At 41.1% G+C, this 20,112-nt stretch overlaps 1 protein-coding gene across 1 annotated transcript in view; it reads left to right on the forward strand.

The window, feature by feature from the left end:
- LOC132392113 (protein unc-80 homolog) overlaps window positions 1-20,112 on the forward strand; it is a 208,351-nt gene that overhangs the window by 34,192 nt on the left and 154,047 nt on the right. Inside the window, 3 exon segments of the mRNA XM_059965960.1 lie at window positions 6,792-7,008; window positions 10,566-10,706; window positions 13,092-13,360. Of these exon segments, the coding sequence (XP_059821943.1) occupies window positions 6,792-7,008; window positions 10,566-10,706; window positions 13,092-13,360 (627 nt within the window).

Here is a 20,112-nt window from a genome sequence, read left to right on the forward strand (position 1 = left end):
TGCTTGATTTTTCCTTAAATACAATTCATTATATCATGATATAGATAATGATGCTTTGCTGTGTCCCCTCTGTAGTAAGCATTTTGATCTCACCAAGGACCCATGAAATTGAAAAAGGATTATCTCTACTCTTAGAGTAAACTCTTTCTTCCCAAATGCCTGCTGCATCTGCATGTTAGCTTTCTATGACTCATGTACAAAAGATGCCCTCTCCCTTCAGACATTTTCCAGTCCCTTTCCATTCAAGAAATACTCGGCATTTCTATTTTGTTTACCAGTGGATAACTTTTCATTTGTCAACATTGTGCTGCACCTACCTCGTAGCTACCTACTTATTTAGCTTGTATCCCTTTGAAGTCTTGCATTTTCTTCACTGTCCACATTGCTGGGTTCCCAAGTGGTTTTGCAGATTGTTTTCCAGACTAATGGCTTAGATTTAATGGCTGCTGCAGGTCTGCAGACATCTTCTCTGTGCAGGAACTTAGTGTGTGGGCACATTTTCAGTTTGGGAACTGTTTAGGTTCACAGCTTGCAGGAATGGTGCCCTGTCACAACCTGTGGATGATTTGTATATATTCTAGTAGTTTCTTAATTACTAATGTCAAGTTAACAGTTTGGTAGCTCCCTGTTATTCTCTACTTTCTTCAGAGTCACAGAAATGTTCAGCACAGAAATTATGTGCCTTTTGGGCCACCACACCCATACTGACCTTTATTCTCAGCTCTACTAATTCTACTTGCTTGCATGCATTAGAACCGTATTCTTCTATGCCTTGCATAAATGGCTGAATAAGTACCTGTTACACAGTAATTTTATCTGATTCTATCACTTCTCTGGCAGTGTACTCCTGCTTTTAAAGGGAACTTGAGGGGATTTTTAAAAATTTAATTTCTCCTTCAGGTTATCCTCTTTTGTGTTTGATATCTCCACCATGAAAAAATGATTTGACTATCCATGCCCGTCATAATCGTACATACCTATGAGATCACCCTTCATCTTCCTTCACTCCATGGAAAATAAGCCCAGCCTATCCAGTCTTTCAGAACAAACAGTCTGCTGGAGAATGTACTGAGCAGCATCTGTGAGAGGAAGGGAATTTTTGACATTTCTTGTGTTTCTATCCAGTCTGTCCCTCTGACAAAAGGTCTCCATCCCAGTGAACTTTCTCTGCCCCCTCTAGTACAAGCACAATCTTCCTGGAGTGTACTGATCAGATTCTAAGTGGGGTCATGTTTGCTTTCCTCCAATTTACAGAAATCATTTAGATTCAGTTGAACTTTGAAAGATAATAACCAGAGAATTATGTAAATGTTTAATGTTTGTTTTGAAGAAATATGGAGCATATTGAAAAAAGAAAATCAAAAACAGTAAATATTAATAGAGTCATAGAGGCAGCGGCATAAAGCGCTGTTGAAGAGAAACTGGCCCTTCAACCCATCTCGTGTATGCTATAATATTTATCTGCCTAGTCCCTTTGACTTGCAGCTGAACCACAGTGTTGAAATCGAATCTGCACCCACCACTTCTGTTGGCAGCATGTTCCATACTCTCACCGCACACTTGAATGAAGAAGTTCCCATTCACGTTTCCCTTAAGCATTTCACTTTTAACCCAAGACATCTAGTTTTAGTCTCACCCAACCTCTGGGAAAAGCCCACTGGCATTTACCCTCTCTATACCCCTCATAATGTTGTATTCCACCGTCAAATCTCCCCTCATTCTTCTATGCTTTAGGGAATAAATTTCTAACCTATTTAATTTTTCCCTCTAACTCAGGTCCTCAAGTCATGGCAACATTCTTTAAAATTTTCTGTACACTCTTTCAGTCTTATTGGCAACTTCCAAGCAATTATGGATCTGTATTCCCAGTTTCTTCTGTTCTACCGCACTCCACGGTGCCCTACTGCTCACTGGGCTAGTCCTACCCTGGTTTGTCCACCCAAAGTGCAACACCTCACACTTGTCTGCCTTAAATTCCATTTGCCATTTTTCAGTCCATCAACTTTCCTGGTAACTTCCTGAACAAACTCTAAGATTGGTTAGACATGACCAATGGTCCCTTTAAATTTTAGTAGTCAGTGTGCACAAAAATCTTATGTTGTGCAAAAATTTCTCCCGTGACAAAAATATGTGCGCACTGAATGCACACGTGGCACAGTTTATGTAGGTTTACAAAATATTTGACATGAAACTGCACAGAATTACAACAAAATAACATACATATTCTATTAACTAGTTAATGAACATTTAGCTAAAAGATTATTTTCAATAAGTATAATTATTAATTACTATATTATGTTAGGTAACTAACTTTTTGTGCGCACGTTGATTTCCTTTGTGCGCTAGTTGAAAAACGTGAGTGTGCGCGCACACACACACAGCTTAGAGGGAACGTAGGGCATGACCTACCATGCACAAAGCCATGTTGACTATCTCTAATCAGTCCCTGTCTATCCAAATACTCCTATGTTCAGTCTCTTAGATTACCAACCCACTACTGATGTCAGGCTCACCGGCCTAAAATTTCCTGGCTTATCCTTAGACTTTTCTTTAAACAATGGAACAACATTAGCTATTCTCCAGTCCTCTGACTCCTCACCTGTGGCTAAGAATATCTTAAATAATTCTGCTATGGCCACTGCAATTTCTGTACTGGACCCCCACAGGTCTGAGGGAAGACCTTGTCGGTCACTGGGGATTTATCCACCCTAATTTGCCTCAAGACAGCAAACACCTGCTCCTCTGTAATCTATCGACACCCATGACCTCTCTGCTGCTTTGCCTTACTTCTACAGACTGTGTCCATCTCCTGAGTGAATACAGATGCAATCATCAATTGAAGATCTCCCTCATCTCTTTCATCTCTGCATGTAGATAACCACTCCAATTTTCCAGATGATCAATTTTATTCCCTGCTATCCTTTTCCTCCTAGCTTTAGAAACCCTTGGGATGCTCCTTCATGTTGCCTATTTGATCAACTTCACTCCTTCCTTTAGCCCTCCTGAAGTTTTTTCTTGCATTTTTTGTACTTCATAAGTACCCCATTTGTTACTACCTGTCTATACCTCTTTTTTTCTTAATCAGGGCATTAATATCTCTTCAAAACTTGGGTTCTCTAAACCTGTTATCCATCTTTTATTCTGACAGGGACATACAAGCTTTGTACTCTCAAAATTTCACTTTTAACGGCCTTCCACTTAGGAATTACACTTTTGCCAGAGAACAGCCTGTCCCAATCCACACTTGCCAGATCCTTTCTGATATTGCCAAAATTAGCCTTCCTCCAATTTAGAATCTCAACCCGAGGAACAAACCTCTGCTTCTCCATAATTATCTGGCATCATGATCACAAGATGTCAAGTGTTCCCCTACACAAACTTCTGTCACTTGCCCTGTCTCATTCCTTAATAGGAAATCTAGTATCACACTCTCTGTAGTTGGGACCTCTATGTACTGATTAAGGAAACCTTCTGGAACAATTTTGACAAGCTCTATCCCATCCAGCCCTGGGAGTCCCAGTCCCTGTGGAAAGCTAAAATCACCTTCAGTGCTGTCACAACCTTGCATTTCGTGCAATAGCGTGGAATCTCTCTACAAATTTCCTCCTCCAAATCCCATGAACTGTTGAGTAGTCTATAATATAATCCCATTAACGTCATCTTTTTCTTATTCCTCAGTTCTAGCCATCTAGCCTCAATGGACAAACTCTCCAGTTTGTCCTGTCTGAGCTCTACCAAAACCACTTTCCCTAACTAGTAATGCCACCCCCTTCCCGTTTAATCTGCCTCGCTCTATCCCAGCTGAAGTTATGGAACCATGGAACATTGAGCTGCCTACTCTGCCTGGCCTGCAACCAAGTCTCACTAATGGGTCATAATTCCACATGCTGATCCATGCCTTAAGCTCATCTGCCTTTCCTACAATACTCCTTGCATTGAAATGTACATGACACAGAATGTTAGTCCCACCAAGCTCAACCCTTCGATTCCTGCCTTTGTATATAGGCTTAGCAACATCTTCCCCACAACCACTGCACCATCTGCTCTGGCTCCCTTCCCCCTGCAACCCTATCTTAACCAGCACCCCCCCCCCCCACCATGCAGCACAAGCAAACCTACTTGCAAGGGTATTAGTTCCCCTGCAGTTCAGATGCAAGTCGTCCCTTCTGGCAGTTCCTACCTTCCCTGGAAGAGAGTCCAGTGATCCAAAAATCAGAAGTTTTCCCTCCGGCATCATCTCTTTAGGCACATACTAAACTGTATGATCTTCCAATTTCTGTCCTCACTGGCACATGACACAGGCAGCAATCCTGAGATCGTAACCCCAAAGATCCTGTCCTTTAACTTAGCATCTAATCCCCTGAACTCACTTCACAGGACCTCGTCATCCTTCCTACCCATGCCTTGGTACTGACATGGACCATGATGTCTGGCTGCTCTCTGTCCCACTTAAGAGTGCTGTGGATTCGATCCAATGTGTCCCTGACCCTGGTACCTGGGAGGCAATATACCACCTGGGAATCTCGTTCCTATCCACAGAACCTCCTGTCCTTTCCCCTAACCACCGAATCTTCTATCACTACAATGCTCACCTCTCCTCGTCCCTTCTCTTCTGAACCATGCCAGCTTGGTTTGTGCCTAATCTCATCCATGTGCGCATAATCCCCATGAACCTATCCAAACTTCTCTTATACGTAGACGTTGATCCTTCATCTACCACTTCTGCTATAGTTCATTCCACACTCGCACCAACCTCCGACTGAAGTAGTTCCCCCTCAGATTCCCCTTAAATATTTCACTTTCACTCAACTAACCTGAGCAGTTAAAGCCTGAATGCATTCACCTTATCAATACCCTTCAGAAATTCATATACTTCTATATGTTTTCCTCATTCTTCTGTGCTTCAGAGAATAAAGTCCTATCTGACACCATTCAGCCTATCTCTGTAACTCAGGTCCTATATCCCTACAAGATCCATGTAGACAAAAACTCTTTCAATCTTGTTGATATCTTTCCTGTAGATCGGTGACTGGAACTGCACATAGGACTCCAAATCAAGTCTCATGAGTGTCTTATACAACTTCAACATAACATCCTAACTCCTGTACTCAATACTTCGATTTATGAAGGCCTGTGTGCCAAAAGCTCTCTATATGACTATCAGTGATGCCACATTCAAGGAATTATGGATCTGTATTCCCAGATCGCTTTGACCTATTGCCCACCACTGTGCCCCATTATTCAATGGTCACGTCTTACCTTGTTTTCTCCTTCCTACATGCAGCACCTCACAGCTCTCGCTCTCTGCATTAACTTCTATCTGCCATCTTTCTGCCCTTTTCCAGCTGGTCCAGATTATTTTGCAAACTTTGATAGCTTTCCTCGCTGTGCACTATGCCCGCAATTTTGGTGTCATCTGCAGATTTAACAAATTTCATGACATATGCTGGTGATATTAAACGTGATTCTCATTCTGAAATACTACACATGATCCACTTTACCATATTATCATCTGAATCATTACTATGGATGTTAAACAACAATGGACCCAGCATCAGCCCCTGTGGAACATTGCTATTCACAGGCTTCCAGTTCACGAGACAGCTACCTATTACCACTCTATGGCTTTCTTGCTAAACCACTGACAACTTCATCTTCAGACCAGGTTCCCATGTGGGACCTTGTCTGTGCACTTGATAAAGATGATGGCAACAAATTTCACTGCCTTCCTTTCATCAGCTCTCTTGATGAAAGATATTCAGAAAGCCCTATAAAATTGGTTAGACGTGACCTGCCACACACAGAGACATGCTATCCCCAATTAGGCCCTGTCTATCCAAATACTTGTATATCTTAGAATACCTTCCAGTAATTTATCCACTACTGATGTCAGGTTCACTGGCTTGTACAACTTAAACAACTGAACAGCGTTAGCTGTCCTTCAGACCTCCAGCATGTCACCCATGTCCAAAGACTTTTTAATTACCTCTGCCAGAGCCCCTGTAATTACTGCCCTCACCTTCAGGTGTACAAGATGACATCTTGTTACTCCCTGGAGTGTTATCCTTCCTAATTTTTCTCAAGACAGCAAGTACCTCCTTTTCCATACTCCAGATACTGTCCATGGCCTCACTGCTCTTTTTCCTCAGTTCTATAGACTCTCCCAAGTAAATACAGACACAGAAAGTTCACTTACTATTGCCCCTGTCTCCTTTGGCTCCCTGTATAGTTGACCATGCTGATCTTCAGGAGGACTGGTTTTGTCCCTTACCATCCTTTTGCTCTGTTGGGATTTACTTTATCTGCCAGACCAACATCATAAACAAGAGAAAATCTGCAGATGCTGGAAATATTTTGTTTCAGCCCTCCTAATTTCCCTCTCAAATGTTCTCTTGCATTTCTTATACTCAAAGGCATCATTTGATCCCAAATGCCTACACCTTTTTGTTTTAACCAGGGTCTCAATATCCCTCAAGAGCCCAAATTCCCTAAACCTGTTACCCTTGCTTTTTATCCTGACTGGAACATACAAATTCTATACTCTCAGCATTTCACTTTTGAAGACCTCCCACATGTCAAGCATCTCTGTAACAGAAAATTTCCCAAATTCATTCCTGCCAGATCCCATCTGATGCCATCAAAATTGCCATTCCTCCAGTTGAGAATCTTGTGCTGAAGACCAGCCCTAACCTTCTGCATAATTATCTTGAAACTAATGGAATATGCAAGATTCAGTTGTAAACCATGTCAAATACTGTTTACTAATAAAAGTTATTACCTTTGTGCATTAGTTCAAGAGCCGTAAAGAGGACCGTGAACGCAAAGGCTCCATCCCGTTCCATCACCCAGGTAAAAAGAGGCAACGGCGAATGGGAATGCCTTTCCTCCTACACGAGGACCATTTAGATGTATCACCAACACGAAGTACTTTCTCATTTGGGAGCTTTTCTGGAACTGGAGAAGATAGACGTGGTTTGGACAGAGGAGGCTGGCAAGCTACAATACTGGGTTAGCCAAATAACCTTGATGTCATATACTAGTTCTTCCGCAATTATGTTTCCTCCCATGAAATCACAGATGTATTTTATAATCTATCACCCTTGAAATAAAGACTAACATTCCATTATCTTTCCTGATTACTAACTGTACCCTGAATGCTACCTTTTAGTTCATAAGCTGCAACCCAGCTCCCTTTGTGTCACAACTTTGTGGTAGTCTTACTCAATGCTACTAATGGTTTTTTCATTCTTGTTTTTGAAGTGGACAACCCTCCATTTTTGAACATTACACTCCATTTGCCAGCTTCTTGCCCAATAACTAAACCAAGGTTCACGGTTCAAAATTTGCATGTACAAATCAACTCTGATGTTTATCTTCTCCAGACAGCCGCAAAATACAGAAAAACCATGGCAGTTGTTGAAAGAAAATATATCATGCCCCCCACAAAAGAAGAAAAAGAAACCAAACTTGGAAAACCCAAACCCCCACCCCATTCCTTGCACAAAAACTAATAGATTGCCCACACAGAAAACGGCAGCTAAAACCTCAAAAAACCCAAACCCCCAACCTCCTCCCTAACTTAAAAACTGTGACAATAACTTCAAAACTCCAACTACCTCCCTCACACAAAAGGACAACTACAATGGCATCGAACCCCAACCCCCTCACACATAAAAGCAGATCACCCACACAGAAGAACACTAACAAGAGCATCGTACCCCAAATCCTCAACCCCTCCCTCACACAAAAGTAACAATCAGCAACAAGAAAAAAAAAACAGAACATTGAAGGAGACCAGTATAAACTACAGTCCAATAATCGCATAAATCTCAGAATTTCAGTAAAATCCTCCAGTCAGTGTTGATGAGAGCGGCTGCACAATCTCCATCCTTCTGTGAAGGGCAACCTCCATGCTGGGTCCGAAGCCTATCTATATTGTTGCAGTTTTTGCATCTGCCTCACAACTTGCAAACATATTCAGCTTTGTATCATCAGCAAGTTTAGTCCAATTCATCACCTGCCTGTTAGTGATTGCTAATTGAAGTTGACCTATTCAGCTCTTTTTTTTGTGTTTAGCCATTCATGCCAATATATTATCCCCAAGTGTGTGTGTTCTCATCTTGTGTCATTACGTTTAATATGGTACCTTACTGAATGTCTTGTATGTTTCTGGCCCACTGCTGTAGACCATCCATTTTAATCCGTTTTAGTATTCCACCTTGAAGACAGATCCAAAATTATTTAAAAGCTAAGCCATTTCTGTTTCCCATTATTAGTTCCTCACTCACATTGCATAAGGGACCAATCTTTACTTGAGCTGCTCTTTCCCCTCTTTTTTTAGTCTTACAGTCTGTTTTTTCTCTCTTTGTTAATTTCTCTTTTTACTCCCGTCTCCTCTCTCCATTATTTTGTCATCCTTTTTTGGTTCACAAGAGAAATCCAAATCCACTGCCCTAGCATTACCCTTTGCCACATTTTCTGTTTTTCAATTTAATAACACCCTTAACTTCACTAGGCCTCGATCCTCACTGCAAAGCTACCTTCTCACCAAATACACCTTTGCTAAGATTTATGAATTATTTCTTTAAATGCCTACCACTGCCGACCTACTATTTTACCCTTTAACTTTCCAAGTACGTAACTAATGTTTAGGACACTAGTCTCAGACACAAATTTCTTACCCTCCAATTGAATTTGAAATTCTTCCATGTTAAGATGACTTCCTAAGGGATCTCTCACTGTTGGATCATAAACTAATCCAATGTCACCATACAGTAACAAATTTCAAAGAACTTCTTCGTTCCTCAACATTACACTTTGAGAAACTATTAAGTATACATTCTATGAATTCATCGTCAAGGTTGCTGTTGCCAATTTAACTTCAATATTTATTGTAATAATTAATTTGCCTACGATTCTTGCAATCTCCATTACAAGCTCCTATTATTTCTTGATTTATACAGTATTCTATAGTAAAGCTGTTATTAGGGAGCCAACATATTACTGCTACCAGTGACTTTATTTTTTATTTATTTAGAGATGCAGTGCAGAACAGGCTTTTACAGCCCAACAAGATGCAACGCCCGGCAACCCACCTGTTTAACCCTATCCTAATCACAGGATAACTTACAGTGTCCAATTACCCTATTAACTGGCACTTCTTTGGGCTTTGGGAAGAAACTGGAATACCTGGAGGAAGCCCATGCAGTTCACATGGAGAATGTACAAACTCCTTACAGACAGTGCAAGAATTGAACTCTGAACTCCAGAACCCTCTGAACTGTGATAGTGTTGTGCCAGACACTATGCTGTCGTGGGGCCTGCTCTTCTTACCCTTACTATAATTTATCTGTACACACAATGCACCTTGGGCTTCTGAATCAATATCATTTCTTACCATTGTAATAATCTCATTTATTAACAAATTTACCCTACTTTTTTGTACTCTTCCTACACTACCGAGATGTTAAATGCTCCTTCACATCCACATAGAACACTGAGTAAACAGCCCACATGGTCCATGCCGACCCTGAAGGTACATCTGCCTGCACGTGGTGCATAGCACTCAATTGTCTGCCTAAATGCCTCTTAAACTTAGCCATCAAAGCTGCTTCCACCATTTCCCCTGCAGCACATTCCAGGCACCCAACACACTATGTTTGAAAAAGCTGCCTTGTAAATCGCTTTTAAGCTCCTTTTAAATGTGCTGCTTCTCACTGTAAACCCTTTACTATTTGACATCTCACCTGGGAAAACGATTCTGAATATCTACCTTACTCGTGCTTCTCATAATGTAAAAAATTTCTTTCAGATCCCCCTCAGCCTTGATGTCCAAGTTTGTCCAGCCTCTCCCTGTAGCTGATGCTCTCTGGTTCAGCCAGTGTCCTGGTGAACCTTTTCTGCACTCTCCCCAAAACCTCCACGTCTCTCCTGTACTGTGACATCAGAACTGCAAGCAGTACTCCAGACGTGGACCAACTACAGTTTTATATGGCTGCAATATAGATTCTACACTGCATCGATGACATCGAGCATGTGGTACAGCCTCTTTACCACCCTGTCTACTTGTCTTGCCACTTCCATTGAGTTATGGACCTGCATGCCTAGAGCCATTCGTACCTCATGGCTCTGAATGGTCCTGTGATTTACTGTTTACTTTTCTCTTACGTTTGGCCTGATGCTTGTCCAGATGAAACTCCATCCACTATTTCTCTGCCTCATCTATAGCCTGCAGAATCATTTGACAACCTCACTCACTACGGAAAACGTCCAATTTTCGTGTCATCCACAAACCGGCTAATCAGCTCACTTGTTTTCTTCGTCTCCCCCCCCCCCCCCACCAGAGCCTGGTTCATTTTAATGCTGCAACTCCGAAATAAGTACTGGACTGTACCAATTTAAATTAAATTACTTGCAATCAGTAAAAGTATTGGTGTACATAGTTTAATCTATCTTGATTTAGTTGTGATTTGCATCTGAAAGTATGTGTCTTTGTACATCATTCAATGAAATCTGGTTGGTCAAGGATTTTTATGGATGCAGTTTTGAAAAATATTCTGTTGCAGGAAAATTCACCCGGCGAGGCAGTTCAGATACGGCAACAGAAATGGAAAGCATGAGTACTAAACATTCCCATTCCCATCACACCTTGCTGAGTGACATACCTGATCACTCCAACAGTCACGGAGATAACACGGTTAAAGAAGGTAAGACGCAAATCCCTTGGAGTAGAAATTTCCCACTAGACATTATTGATCTAGGGTGTAAACTGTTTTAGAATTATTGTACCCCTGCCCCTCCCGCCTCCAAATCTCCACTCAGAACCATTTATGTACTGTACAGCAAAACTACATTAAGCCGACATGCTTGGTGCCAGATTTGTAGATTTTCCAGACTAATGTGCTGTTAATTGACATTTTAAACTGTTAAACGGTATAGTAGTGTAACCAAATTAGCAGTGAGTTTTGAGGGTGTGTGGGACTAGTTCCCTGTGTGATTGAGGAAGCCCAGGAGCCAGGAGACGATGTGTTTAGGTGGGTGCAGAAGCCAGAGCACAGAGTGCAATAGGGAGCACAGTAATCTGCACCCAGTGAATCAGATAGCAAATCATCAGCATTTTTGAAAAATTGAACAATAGTTAAGAGTTTTACTTTATTGCCAAACGCAAGGTCTGTCGTGAATCAATACAAAAAATCTGAATGTTTTAAAACATATAATTGTTAAAAATGAAACTGCTTGATGGATTGAAAAAAGAATATTTGAAGTAGTTTGATCATTACAACCACAAATAAAGTTTTAGAAACAGCACTTCAATCAATCTGCCAATATACAAAATGTTAAACAATCTAATTTGAAAATGTACCAAAACAACAATAATTTGCTGTATAATATTTGATAGAGGAGGAAGATTTTTATTACATTGAAAAAAAATTATGTCGCAGGGAATTTCAGCCAAGTTCATTTGTACCCAAGAGTGCCATTTGTTTTTTGGAGCTATGAACAGAAATTATTAGAAGCTTCCAGTGCAGATTATGTCAGTTCAAGGGTCTTTCTTTGACCATACTTAATACAGAAAGATTTGGAAACTTTAGTTGCCCTAAATGTAATTTGTGTATTAACATACTCTTAGCCCCCCTCACACCACCACCATTCCACAATTTATCTGTTGAATAAAGTTATTCAGCTTGAAAAAGTATTGAAGTACGTTTTACGCAAAAAAATCCCCTGTTAATGAGAGTGAGATACTGAGCTGTCTCATCAACTAATCAATCAAGATCCGAAATAGTCGCATGCGATGGTGAAACTCAGTTCTGTCCACGGTCAGTCATTAAGGCACCACTTAGGTACACTGGCAGTGTCTTTTCTGGAGATCTCAGGGCTGAGTGAGCCCAGAGTGTTCTTGAAACAGCTTAAGAGGGACAATGGTAGAGACTTTTAGGTAACATGTCTGCCTTTTCCATGGAGAGTTGTGTATTGTTGCATGGTCTACTGCAAGATAAAATTGTAACATAAGCAGAAAAATCTTTATTATAATTGGAAAAATGATCAAATGCTAGGTTATTTACACCACACTGTATCTTTGGGCGTATGTACCCTCTATTAGTGCATTTGCCATAATCATGGATCTCATAGTTGGGGGTAATAATGTTGTAAATGATTTATACAGTTTTTTTTCACTTGAGAATAATATGAGTAAATTGAATGGAATTCATGAGTTTAAAGTAAATTAAAATTTCATTGTATGATGCATTTAGTCTTCAGTTAATATCCATGAAAATACTGCTTGTTCATCATTGTGTTTTATGTTTAATGCATATTGCAACAATGCTTAAATGCCTATACACAAAAGTGACCATGGGGTAAAAATAAGCTTGGATCTATTTTTGGGGTGTTTATATTGTCTGCCATGTGACAATCCCAGATCATCACCCTAAGCTTCTTATTTGTGTGAGGAGTTGTAGTTGGTTGCCGTCCCTGTGATGCTGCCTGCTGCGTTTTTCTAGATTGGTGTGAGTTAGCTGTGGGATATTTTCCTATGAAGTTTGACACTTATCTTCCATTCACTCTAGGTATCAAAGGTGGACAGAATTGATTTCAAAAGGAGGGGGAATGGAAATAACTGTAAATGCTGGGAATCTAATATCAAAACACTCAGTAGATCAGGTCAGAAGTGTGGACAGAGAGAAAACATCTCAGGTTGAAAACGTTTTATCAGAATTGGAAAGGAGAAACAAGAAGTCTGTTGAGCTGTAGGTAGAGAGAGAGAGAGAGAGAGAGAGAGAGTGTGTCTCTGATGGTGTAAAAATAGGTTAACCATGATGATAAACTATAAATTGACAAAACTATAATTTGGGATGAAAATCCATATGTCAAATTGGTGTGTCACCTTCTTGAATTATTTCATGTAAGTAATCTGAAAATCAGAATTCTGTAATTCATGTTCTGCCAATATTACATAAAATGATTGAAATTGACACACATCAAATTAGTGGCATAATGTTCTGCACCATGAAATTCTAAGTGGTTATATTACATTTTAATTTTGCATTTGAAGTTAAAGCAATAAAAATAATTAATTTTATATTTTATAGTGAGATCACAGATTTCCACAATTACAGTAGCAACTTTCAACACCACTGTAGCCTCGTTCAATGTGGGATATTCTGATTTCTTCAGTGAACACATGAGAAAACTATATAACCAAGTGGCTATACCAGAATTGCCCCATGAGCCACTGGCATGTGCCAACTTGCCCCGCAGTCTGACTGATTCCTGTATAAACTATACCTGCCTTGAAGAAACAGAAAACATGGAAGGAACTAACAATTTTATCAAGAAAAATGGAATGCTTGATCTAACGGTAAAGTTTTATGATAAAACAATCACTTTGAATTTGCAAGGTATTGAGTCTGAAGAATTAAGATTTTAGTTATTCTACATTTAAATCTTTTGCGGAAAAAAGTGATTTTTAAAGCATCCGTTATTATTTTGTGAATGTTTACAGTCTTTTAATTTGAAATAGTTTATTTCAAATTTTCTATTAATTCAAGTTTGAAATAATAGAGGGTAACAACAAATGTTGGTGAAACTCAGCAGGTCAGGCAGCATCAATGGAAGAAAGTACAGTCCACGTTTCGGGCTGAGACCCTTCAGCAGGACTGGAAAAAAAAAGATGAGGACTAGATTTAAAAGGTGGTGGGAGGGGAGGGAGAAACACAAGGTGATAGGTGAAACCGGGGGGGGGGGTGTGGTGAGGGATAAAGTAAAGAGTTGGGAAGTTTGTGAAAGCGATACAGGGCTGGAGAAGGGGGAATCTGATAGGAGATACGAATCATATGGATGGACAATAAACTGAACTGGTCAAAGAACACTGAGGCTGTCTACAAGAAGGGTCAGAGCCGTCTCTATTTCCTGAGGAGACTGAGGTCCTTTAACATCTGCCGGACGATGCTGAGGATGTTCCATGAGGCTATGGTGGCCAGTGCTATCATGTTTGCTGTTGTGTGCAACAGAATCAACAAACTCATTCGTAAGGCCAGTGATGTTGTGGGGGTGGAACTGGACTCTCTGACGGTGGTGTCTGAAAAGAGGATGCTGTCCAAGTTGCATGCCATCTTGGACAATGACTCCCATCCACTCCATGATGTACTGGTTAGGCACAGGAGTACATTCAGCCAGAGACTCATTCCACTGAGATGTAACACTGAGCGTCATAGGAAGTCATTCCTGCCTGTGGCCATCAAACATTACAACTCCTCCCTCAGAGTGTCAGACACCCTGAGCCAATAGGCTGGTCCTGACTTATTTCTACTTGGCATGATTAACTTATTATTATTTAATTATTTATGGTTTTATATTGCTATATTTCTTCACTATTCTTGGTTGGTGCGGCTGTAACGAAACCCAGTTTCCCTCGGGATCAATTAAGTATGTCTGTCTGCCAAAAACAAAAGGCCATGGAAAAAAGAAGGGCGAGGAGGAGCACCAAAGGGAGGCAATGGGCAGGCAAGGAGATGAGGTGAGAGAGGGTAAAGGGGGATGGGGAATAGTGGGGGGGGGGGCATTTCCAGAAGTTCGAGAAATCAGTGTTTATGCCATCAGGTTGGAGGGTTCCCAGACGGAATATAATGTGTTATTCCTCCAACCTGAGTGTGGTCTCATCATGACAGTGGAGGAGACCGTGAATTGACATATGGGAATGGGAAGTGGAATTAAAATGGCTGGCTACTGGGAGATCCCGCTTCTTCTAGCAAATGGAGCATGGGTGCTTGGCAAAGCAGTCTCCCAATCTATGTCAGGTCTCACTGATATACAGGAGGCCACACCAAGAGTGCCGGACACAGTATATGACCCCAACAGACTCACAAGTGAAGCGTTGCCTCACTGGGAAGGAGTGTTTGCAACCCTGAATGGTAGTGAGGGAGCAGGTGTAGCACCTGTTCTGCTTGCAAGGGTAAGTGCCAGGAGGGAGATCAGTGGGGAGGGTTAAATAGACAAGGGAGTCCCATAGTGAGCAATCCCTGAGGAAAGTAGAAATTGGGGGGAAGGGAAAGAAGTGCTTGGTGGTGGGATCCAGTTGGAACTGGAAAGGTCTTGGCTCAAAACATCGACTGTACTCTTTTCCACAGATGTTGCCTGGCCTGCTGAATTGCTCCAGCATTTTGTGTGTATTGTTCTGGTTTTCCAGCAACTGCCGAATCTCTTCTGTTTTCTGTTTTGCAAATGTTCTGTACTTTTTCAGACTTTTATATTTTACTAGAAATTTCTAATTACAGTTTATATACCGTTGTCACAAGTTTGTGCACTTGTACGTTGAATAGTTGCATAGTACGTTGAACATCAGAATTCCAATCAGTTATCAGGAACAAAACTGAAGTTGCAATTATTAATGCTCATCATGGCCATCTCTGCAAATCAGTGAATTGTAGTAAAATACAAGCTGGTTTAATGACACATGGAAACCACTCAGATTTTTGGATAATGAAATATCAAAGGAATGGCATTAAATCAGGAAAGCAGTTCTGAGTTAGAAGAGCGAGAATAAGCTTATGGAACTGTGGACAGGTTTTTGAGGTGCTGAATGTCTTCTGCTTCCATTTCTTGTATTCTTCAATGAGAAATGATGTTTCCATTTCCTTTTCTGCTGTGAGGAAGGTGTTGTGAATATCAGAGCTAAAGTAGCTGTATGCAATGCTGAATTAACAAAAGGCATAGCTGAGATCATAACTAAAGCTGTATATCATAGGTATTATAATAACTTTACAGATTTGTCCATGTGCAGAAGATGATGCACAATATGATTTTTTTTCCGGAAACTGTAAATTCTCGAAATATTGACTTGCACCTCTAGAATTTGGTGCAGATGACCAAAGGAAAATGGTAATGAAGGTATTTGCATGTTTAACTCATTTATTCATTGATCAGCAGAGGATATTAGAAGTTTGTGCTCAAAACTCACCTAAGGTACAGAAATGCTATTGTGTTCTAGCAGGTGGTTAAGAGTGAAGGTGTAAATTAGTGCTTCATGGGATTGAGACGACAAAGATCTGAGGGCCACGACATGAAACACAACAGGTTGGCGTGCAAGATCAGTGAGTATCAGGAAGGCAGGCAGGATGTCGATATACGTTGCATGGGGTATGGAGGCTGAAAGACAGGCAATTTATAGTGGAATGGAAGTGTTGTTGAGGCCAAGGTGGAATGATATTCATCGAGTCATACAGCATGTAAACAGGCCCTTCGACCATGCTGATCAAAATGCCCATATAAACTAGTTCCATTTGCATAAATAGGCCATAATTTTATCAAACAGCAGAGCAGGCTCAGGAGGACAATTGTCCTCTAGGTCCTGTTTTTTTTTTTGTCTACAATGCTGGGTTATCCTGAAAAAGAGCAAGTTGAAGAAATAATCATTTATCTGTTATGTCAATTGTGCTACTGAACCACAGGATCAGCTTGATTTTGATATCTGTACCAGTGCCTTGCAAGCATATAAATTAAGTACATGGCGTAAGAATATTCAAAGCCAGTGTCCATTGTTCTCATAAGAGAGAGTTCCAAAGATTCAGAATCCTCTAAAAGAAAAACATTTGCCTCATTTTTATTTTATACCTTCAGCCCTGTAGTTTTAAACTATGTTCCTTTTTCTAAATCCTTTCAAAAGAGAAAATACCTTGTCCACATTGACCGAATTAAACCACTCAGTATCTTACTAGATTCAATTCATTTCATTGCTTTTCTGAACACTGGTGAAGATGACTATAGTCTGGTCAGCCTTTCCTTATAAGGTAATCTGCCAATTCCAGGTATCAATCTAGTAGGCCTTATCTATTCTACTAAGCCATTTATACCCTTCTTTAAATAAGGAGACCAATAGTGAAAGAGTATTCCAGTTCTCTCCCTTGAGATTCTTAGTAAGAATTTGGAAGAGCACTTGAATTGCCCAGGCTGTGGACCAAATACTGGAAAATGGGATAAATACATGCTGTCTGGGTCTCCTGTGGTCAGCATGGAGCTGATGAGCTGAATGGCATGTTTCTGTACTCTATGTCTCTGTATAGTCTCATTAATACCCTATAAAACTGAACCAAACTCAATAACTTTTGTATTTAATTTCAGTTGCAATAAACACATGTTTTATCAGCTTCCCTAATTGTTCACTGTTCTTTTATGAATCATACATTAGGATACTCATCTACCATATTCATATTTTAGAACATTGAACAATACAGCACAGTACAGGCCCTTTGGCCCACAATGTTGTGCTGACCCTTAAACCCTGCCTCCCATATAACCCCCCACCTTATATTCCTCCATATACCTGTCTAGTAGTCTCTTAAATTTCACTAGTGCATCTGCCTCCACCACTGACTCAGGCAGTGCATTCCACACACCAACCACTTTCTGAGTAAAAAACCTTCTTCTAATATCCCCCTTGAACTTTCCATCCCTTACCTTAAAGCCATGTCCTCTTGTACTGAGCAGTGGTGCCCTGGGGAAGAGGCGCTGGCTGTCCACTCTATCTATTCCTCTTAATATCTTGTATACCTCCATCGTGCCTCCTCTCATCCTCCTTCTCTCCAGAGAGTAAAGCTGTAGCTCCCTTAATCTCTGATCATAATGCATACTCTCTAAACCAGGCAGCATCCTGGTAAGTCTCGTCTGTACCCATTCCAATGCTTCCACATCCTTCCTATAGTGAGGCGACCAGAACTGGACACAGTACTCCCAAGTGTGGCCTAATCAGAGTTTTATAGAGCTACATCATTACCCCGCAACTCTTAAACTCTATCCCTCAACTTATGAAAGCTAACACTCCATAAGCTTTCTTAACCACTCTATCTACCTGTGAGTCAACTTTCAGGGATCTGTGGACATGTACCCCCAGATCCCTCTGCTCCTCCACAGTCCCAAGTATCCTGCCATTTACTTTGTACTCTGCCTTGGAGTTTGTCCTTCCAAAGTGTACCACCTCACACTTCTCCGGGTTGAACTCCATCTGCCACTTCTCAGCCCACTTCTGCATCCTATCAATGTCTCTCTGCAATCTTCGGCAATCCTCAACACTATCCACAACACCACCAACCTTTGTGTCATCTGCAAACTTGCCAACCCACCCTTCTATCCCACATCCAGTTAGTTAATAAAAATCACAAAAAGTAGAGGTACCAGAACAGATCCTAGTGGAAGACCACTAGTCACAGCCCTCCAATCTGAATGTACTCCCTCCACCACGACCTTCTGCTTTCTGCAGGCAAGCCAATTCTGAATCCACCTGGCCAAACGTCCCTGGATCCCATGCCTTCTGACTTTCTGAATAAGCCTACCGTGTGGTACCTGGTCAAATGCCTTACTAAAATCCATGTAGATGACATCTACTGCCCTACCCTCATCTATATGTCTGGTCACCTATATGCCTAATCAGTGTCAGCCAAGATGGCTTTGTAAGGGATAGATTCTCCCTGATCAATTTGGTTAGCCTATTTTCAAAGACGTAACTAGAGTGTTTTGGTGAGAGCAGGACAGAGGATGTGGAGGCAAGATTATTACATTTATGGATGTCAAGAAAACTAGCAAAATATAGATAGTTTGGAAGGTCCCTTAAAATGCAGAGAGATATCACTGTATTGGTGAAATGAGCTGATGGTGCTTAATCCAGACAAACATGAAAATATACATTTTAGGAGTACTAGTGAAGCTAGGGCATACAGCAAATCATCAATGATAAATTCTTTCATAGTACAGAAGAGCAGGAGGTCCTTGGGTACAAATCCATCGATCCTTGCACGTGCTAACACCGAGAGGTTCGGAAGACGTGTGACGCTATCCTTCATTATGCCAGAATGTTATTTCTGGATTTCCTTTCGGCATTCAACACTATTGTCCTACAGACACTGATGAAGAAGCTCCTACTTCTCGATCTAAATACACCACTGTGTAACCAGGTGTTGGGCGTCCTTACCCACAGACCTCAGATAGTCAGCATGTACAACAGCTTCTTCCTCCCCATCATCCTCAACATGGGTGCCCCCCAGGGCTGTGTTCTGAGCCCACTGCTGTACACTCTGCACACAAGACAGAGGGGCCAGTCATCACATTGTCAGGCTTGTTGATTACACCACAGTAGTTGGGCTCGCCACAAACAGCAATAAGACTGCCAACAGAGAGGAGATGGAAGACATTTAGGGCTGGTGCCAAGCAAATAACCACTTTCTCAATGCCACCAAGTCGAAGGAGATGGCTATCTACTTCAGGAAAACTCGCACCATTCACATCGATGGCACTGCAGCAGAAACTGCAAGCAGTTTCAAACTCTGAGAGTGCACATTTCTCAGAACCTCTCATGGTCCCTGAACACATTCCCCACCATCAAGAAAGCCTCTACTTTCTGAGGAGGTTGAAAAGATCTCTGCACATCAGAACTCACGACCTGATGCGTAGTTGAGAACATCTTAACATGCAGCGTCACTGTGTGGAATGGAAACTGCGGCTGACAGGAAAGCTTTACAACGGGTATTTAAAACTGTCCAGCACCGACCTCCCTGCTATCAAGGGCATATATACAGAAAGATACCAGAAGAAGGATAACAATATCATGAATGATACCACTCACCCTGTTCCTGAACTGTTTGACCCGCATAGATTAGGGAAGAAGCTATGTAGCTTCCTCACCAGAGCCACTAGACTCAAAAACAGTCATTTGCTCAAGCCGTCAGACCTCTACCATTAAAACCTACAATACTTCACCTTATGTACAGGTACTCTTGTATGTAACATCACTTTTTGTACCTGCAATCAGTCTATGTATATAAGCTAATTTTATGTATTTATATTTATAATAATTTTGGACTTTGTATATTTAAGGCAGTGGTTGATAGATTGATCAGGGTATGAATAGATACAGGGAGAGGGCAGGAGATTGGGGCTGGGAGGGATATTGGATCAGCCAAAATGAAATGGCAGAGCAGACTCAATGGGCCAAATGGCCTAAGTCTGCACCTATATCTTATGGCAGATGGAATTCAATCCCCAAAAGTGTGAAATGATGCACTTTGAGAAATCAAACTTGAAGGCAGAGTACAAGATCAAAGGCAGGATTCTTAACAGTGTGGT

This window comes from Hypanus sabinus, chromosome 4 (assembly GCF_030144855.1).
Source record: "Hypanus sabinus isolate sHypSab1 chromosome 4, sHypSab1.hap1, whole genome shotgun sequence".
Lineage (NCBI taxonomy): Eukaryota > Metazoa > Chordata > Chondrichthyes > Myliobatiformes > Dasyatidae > Hypanus > Hypanus sabinus.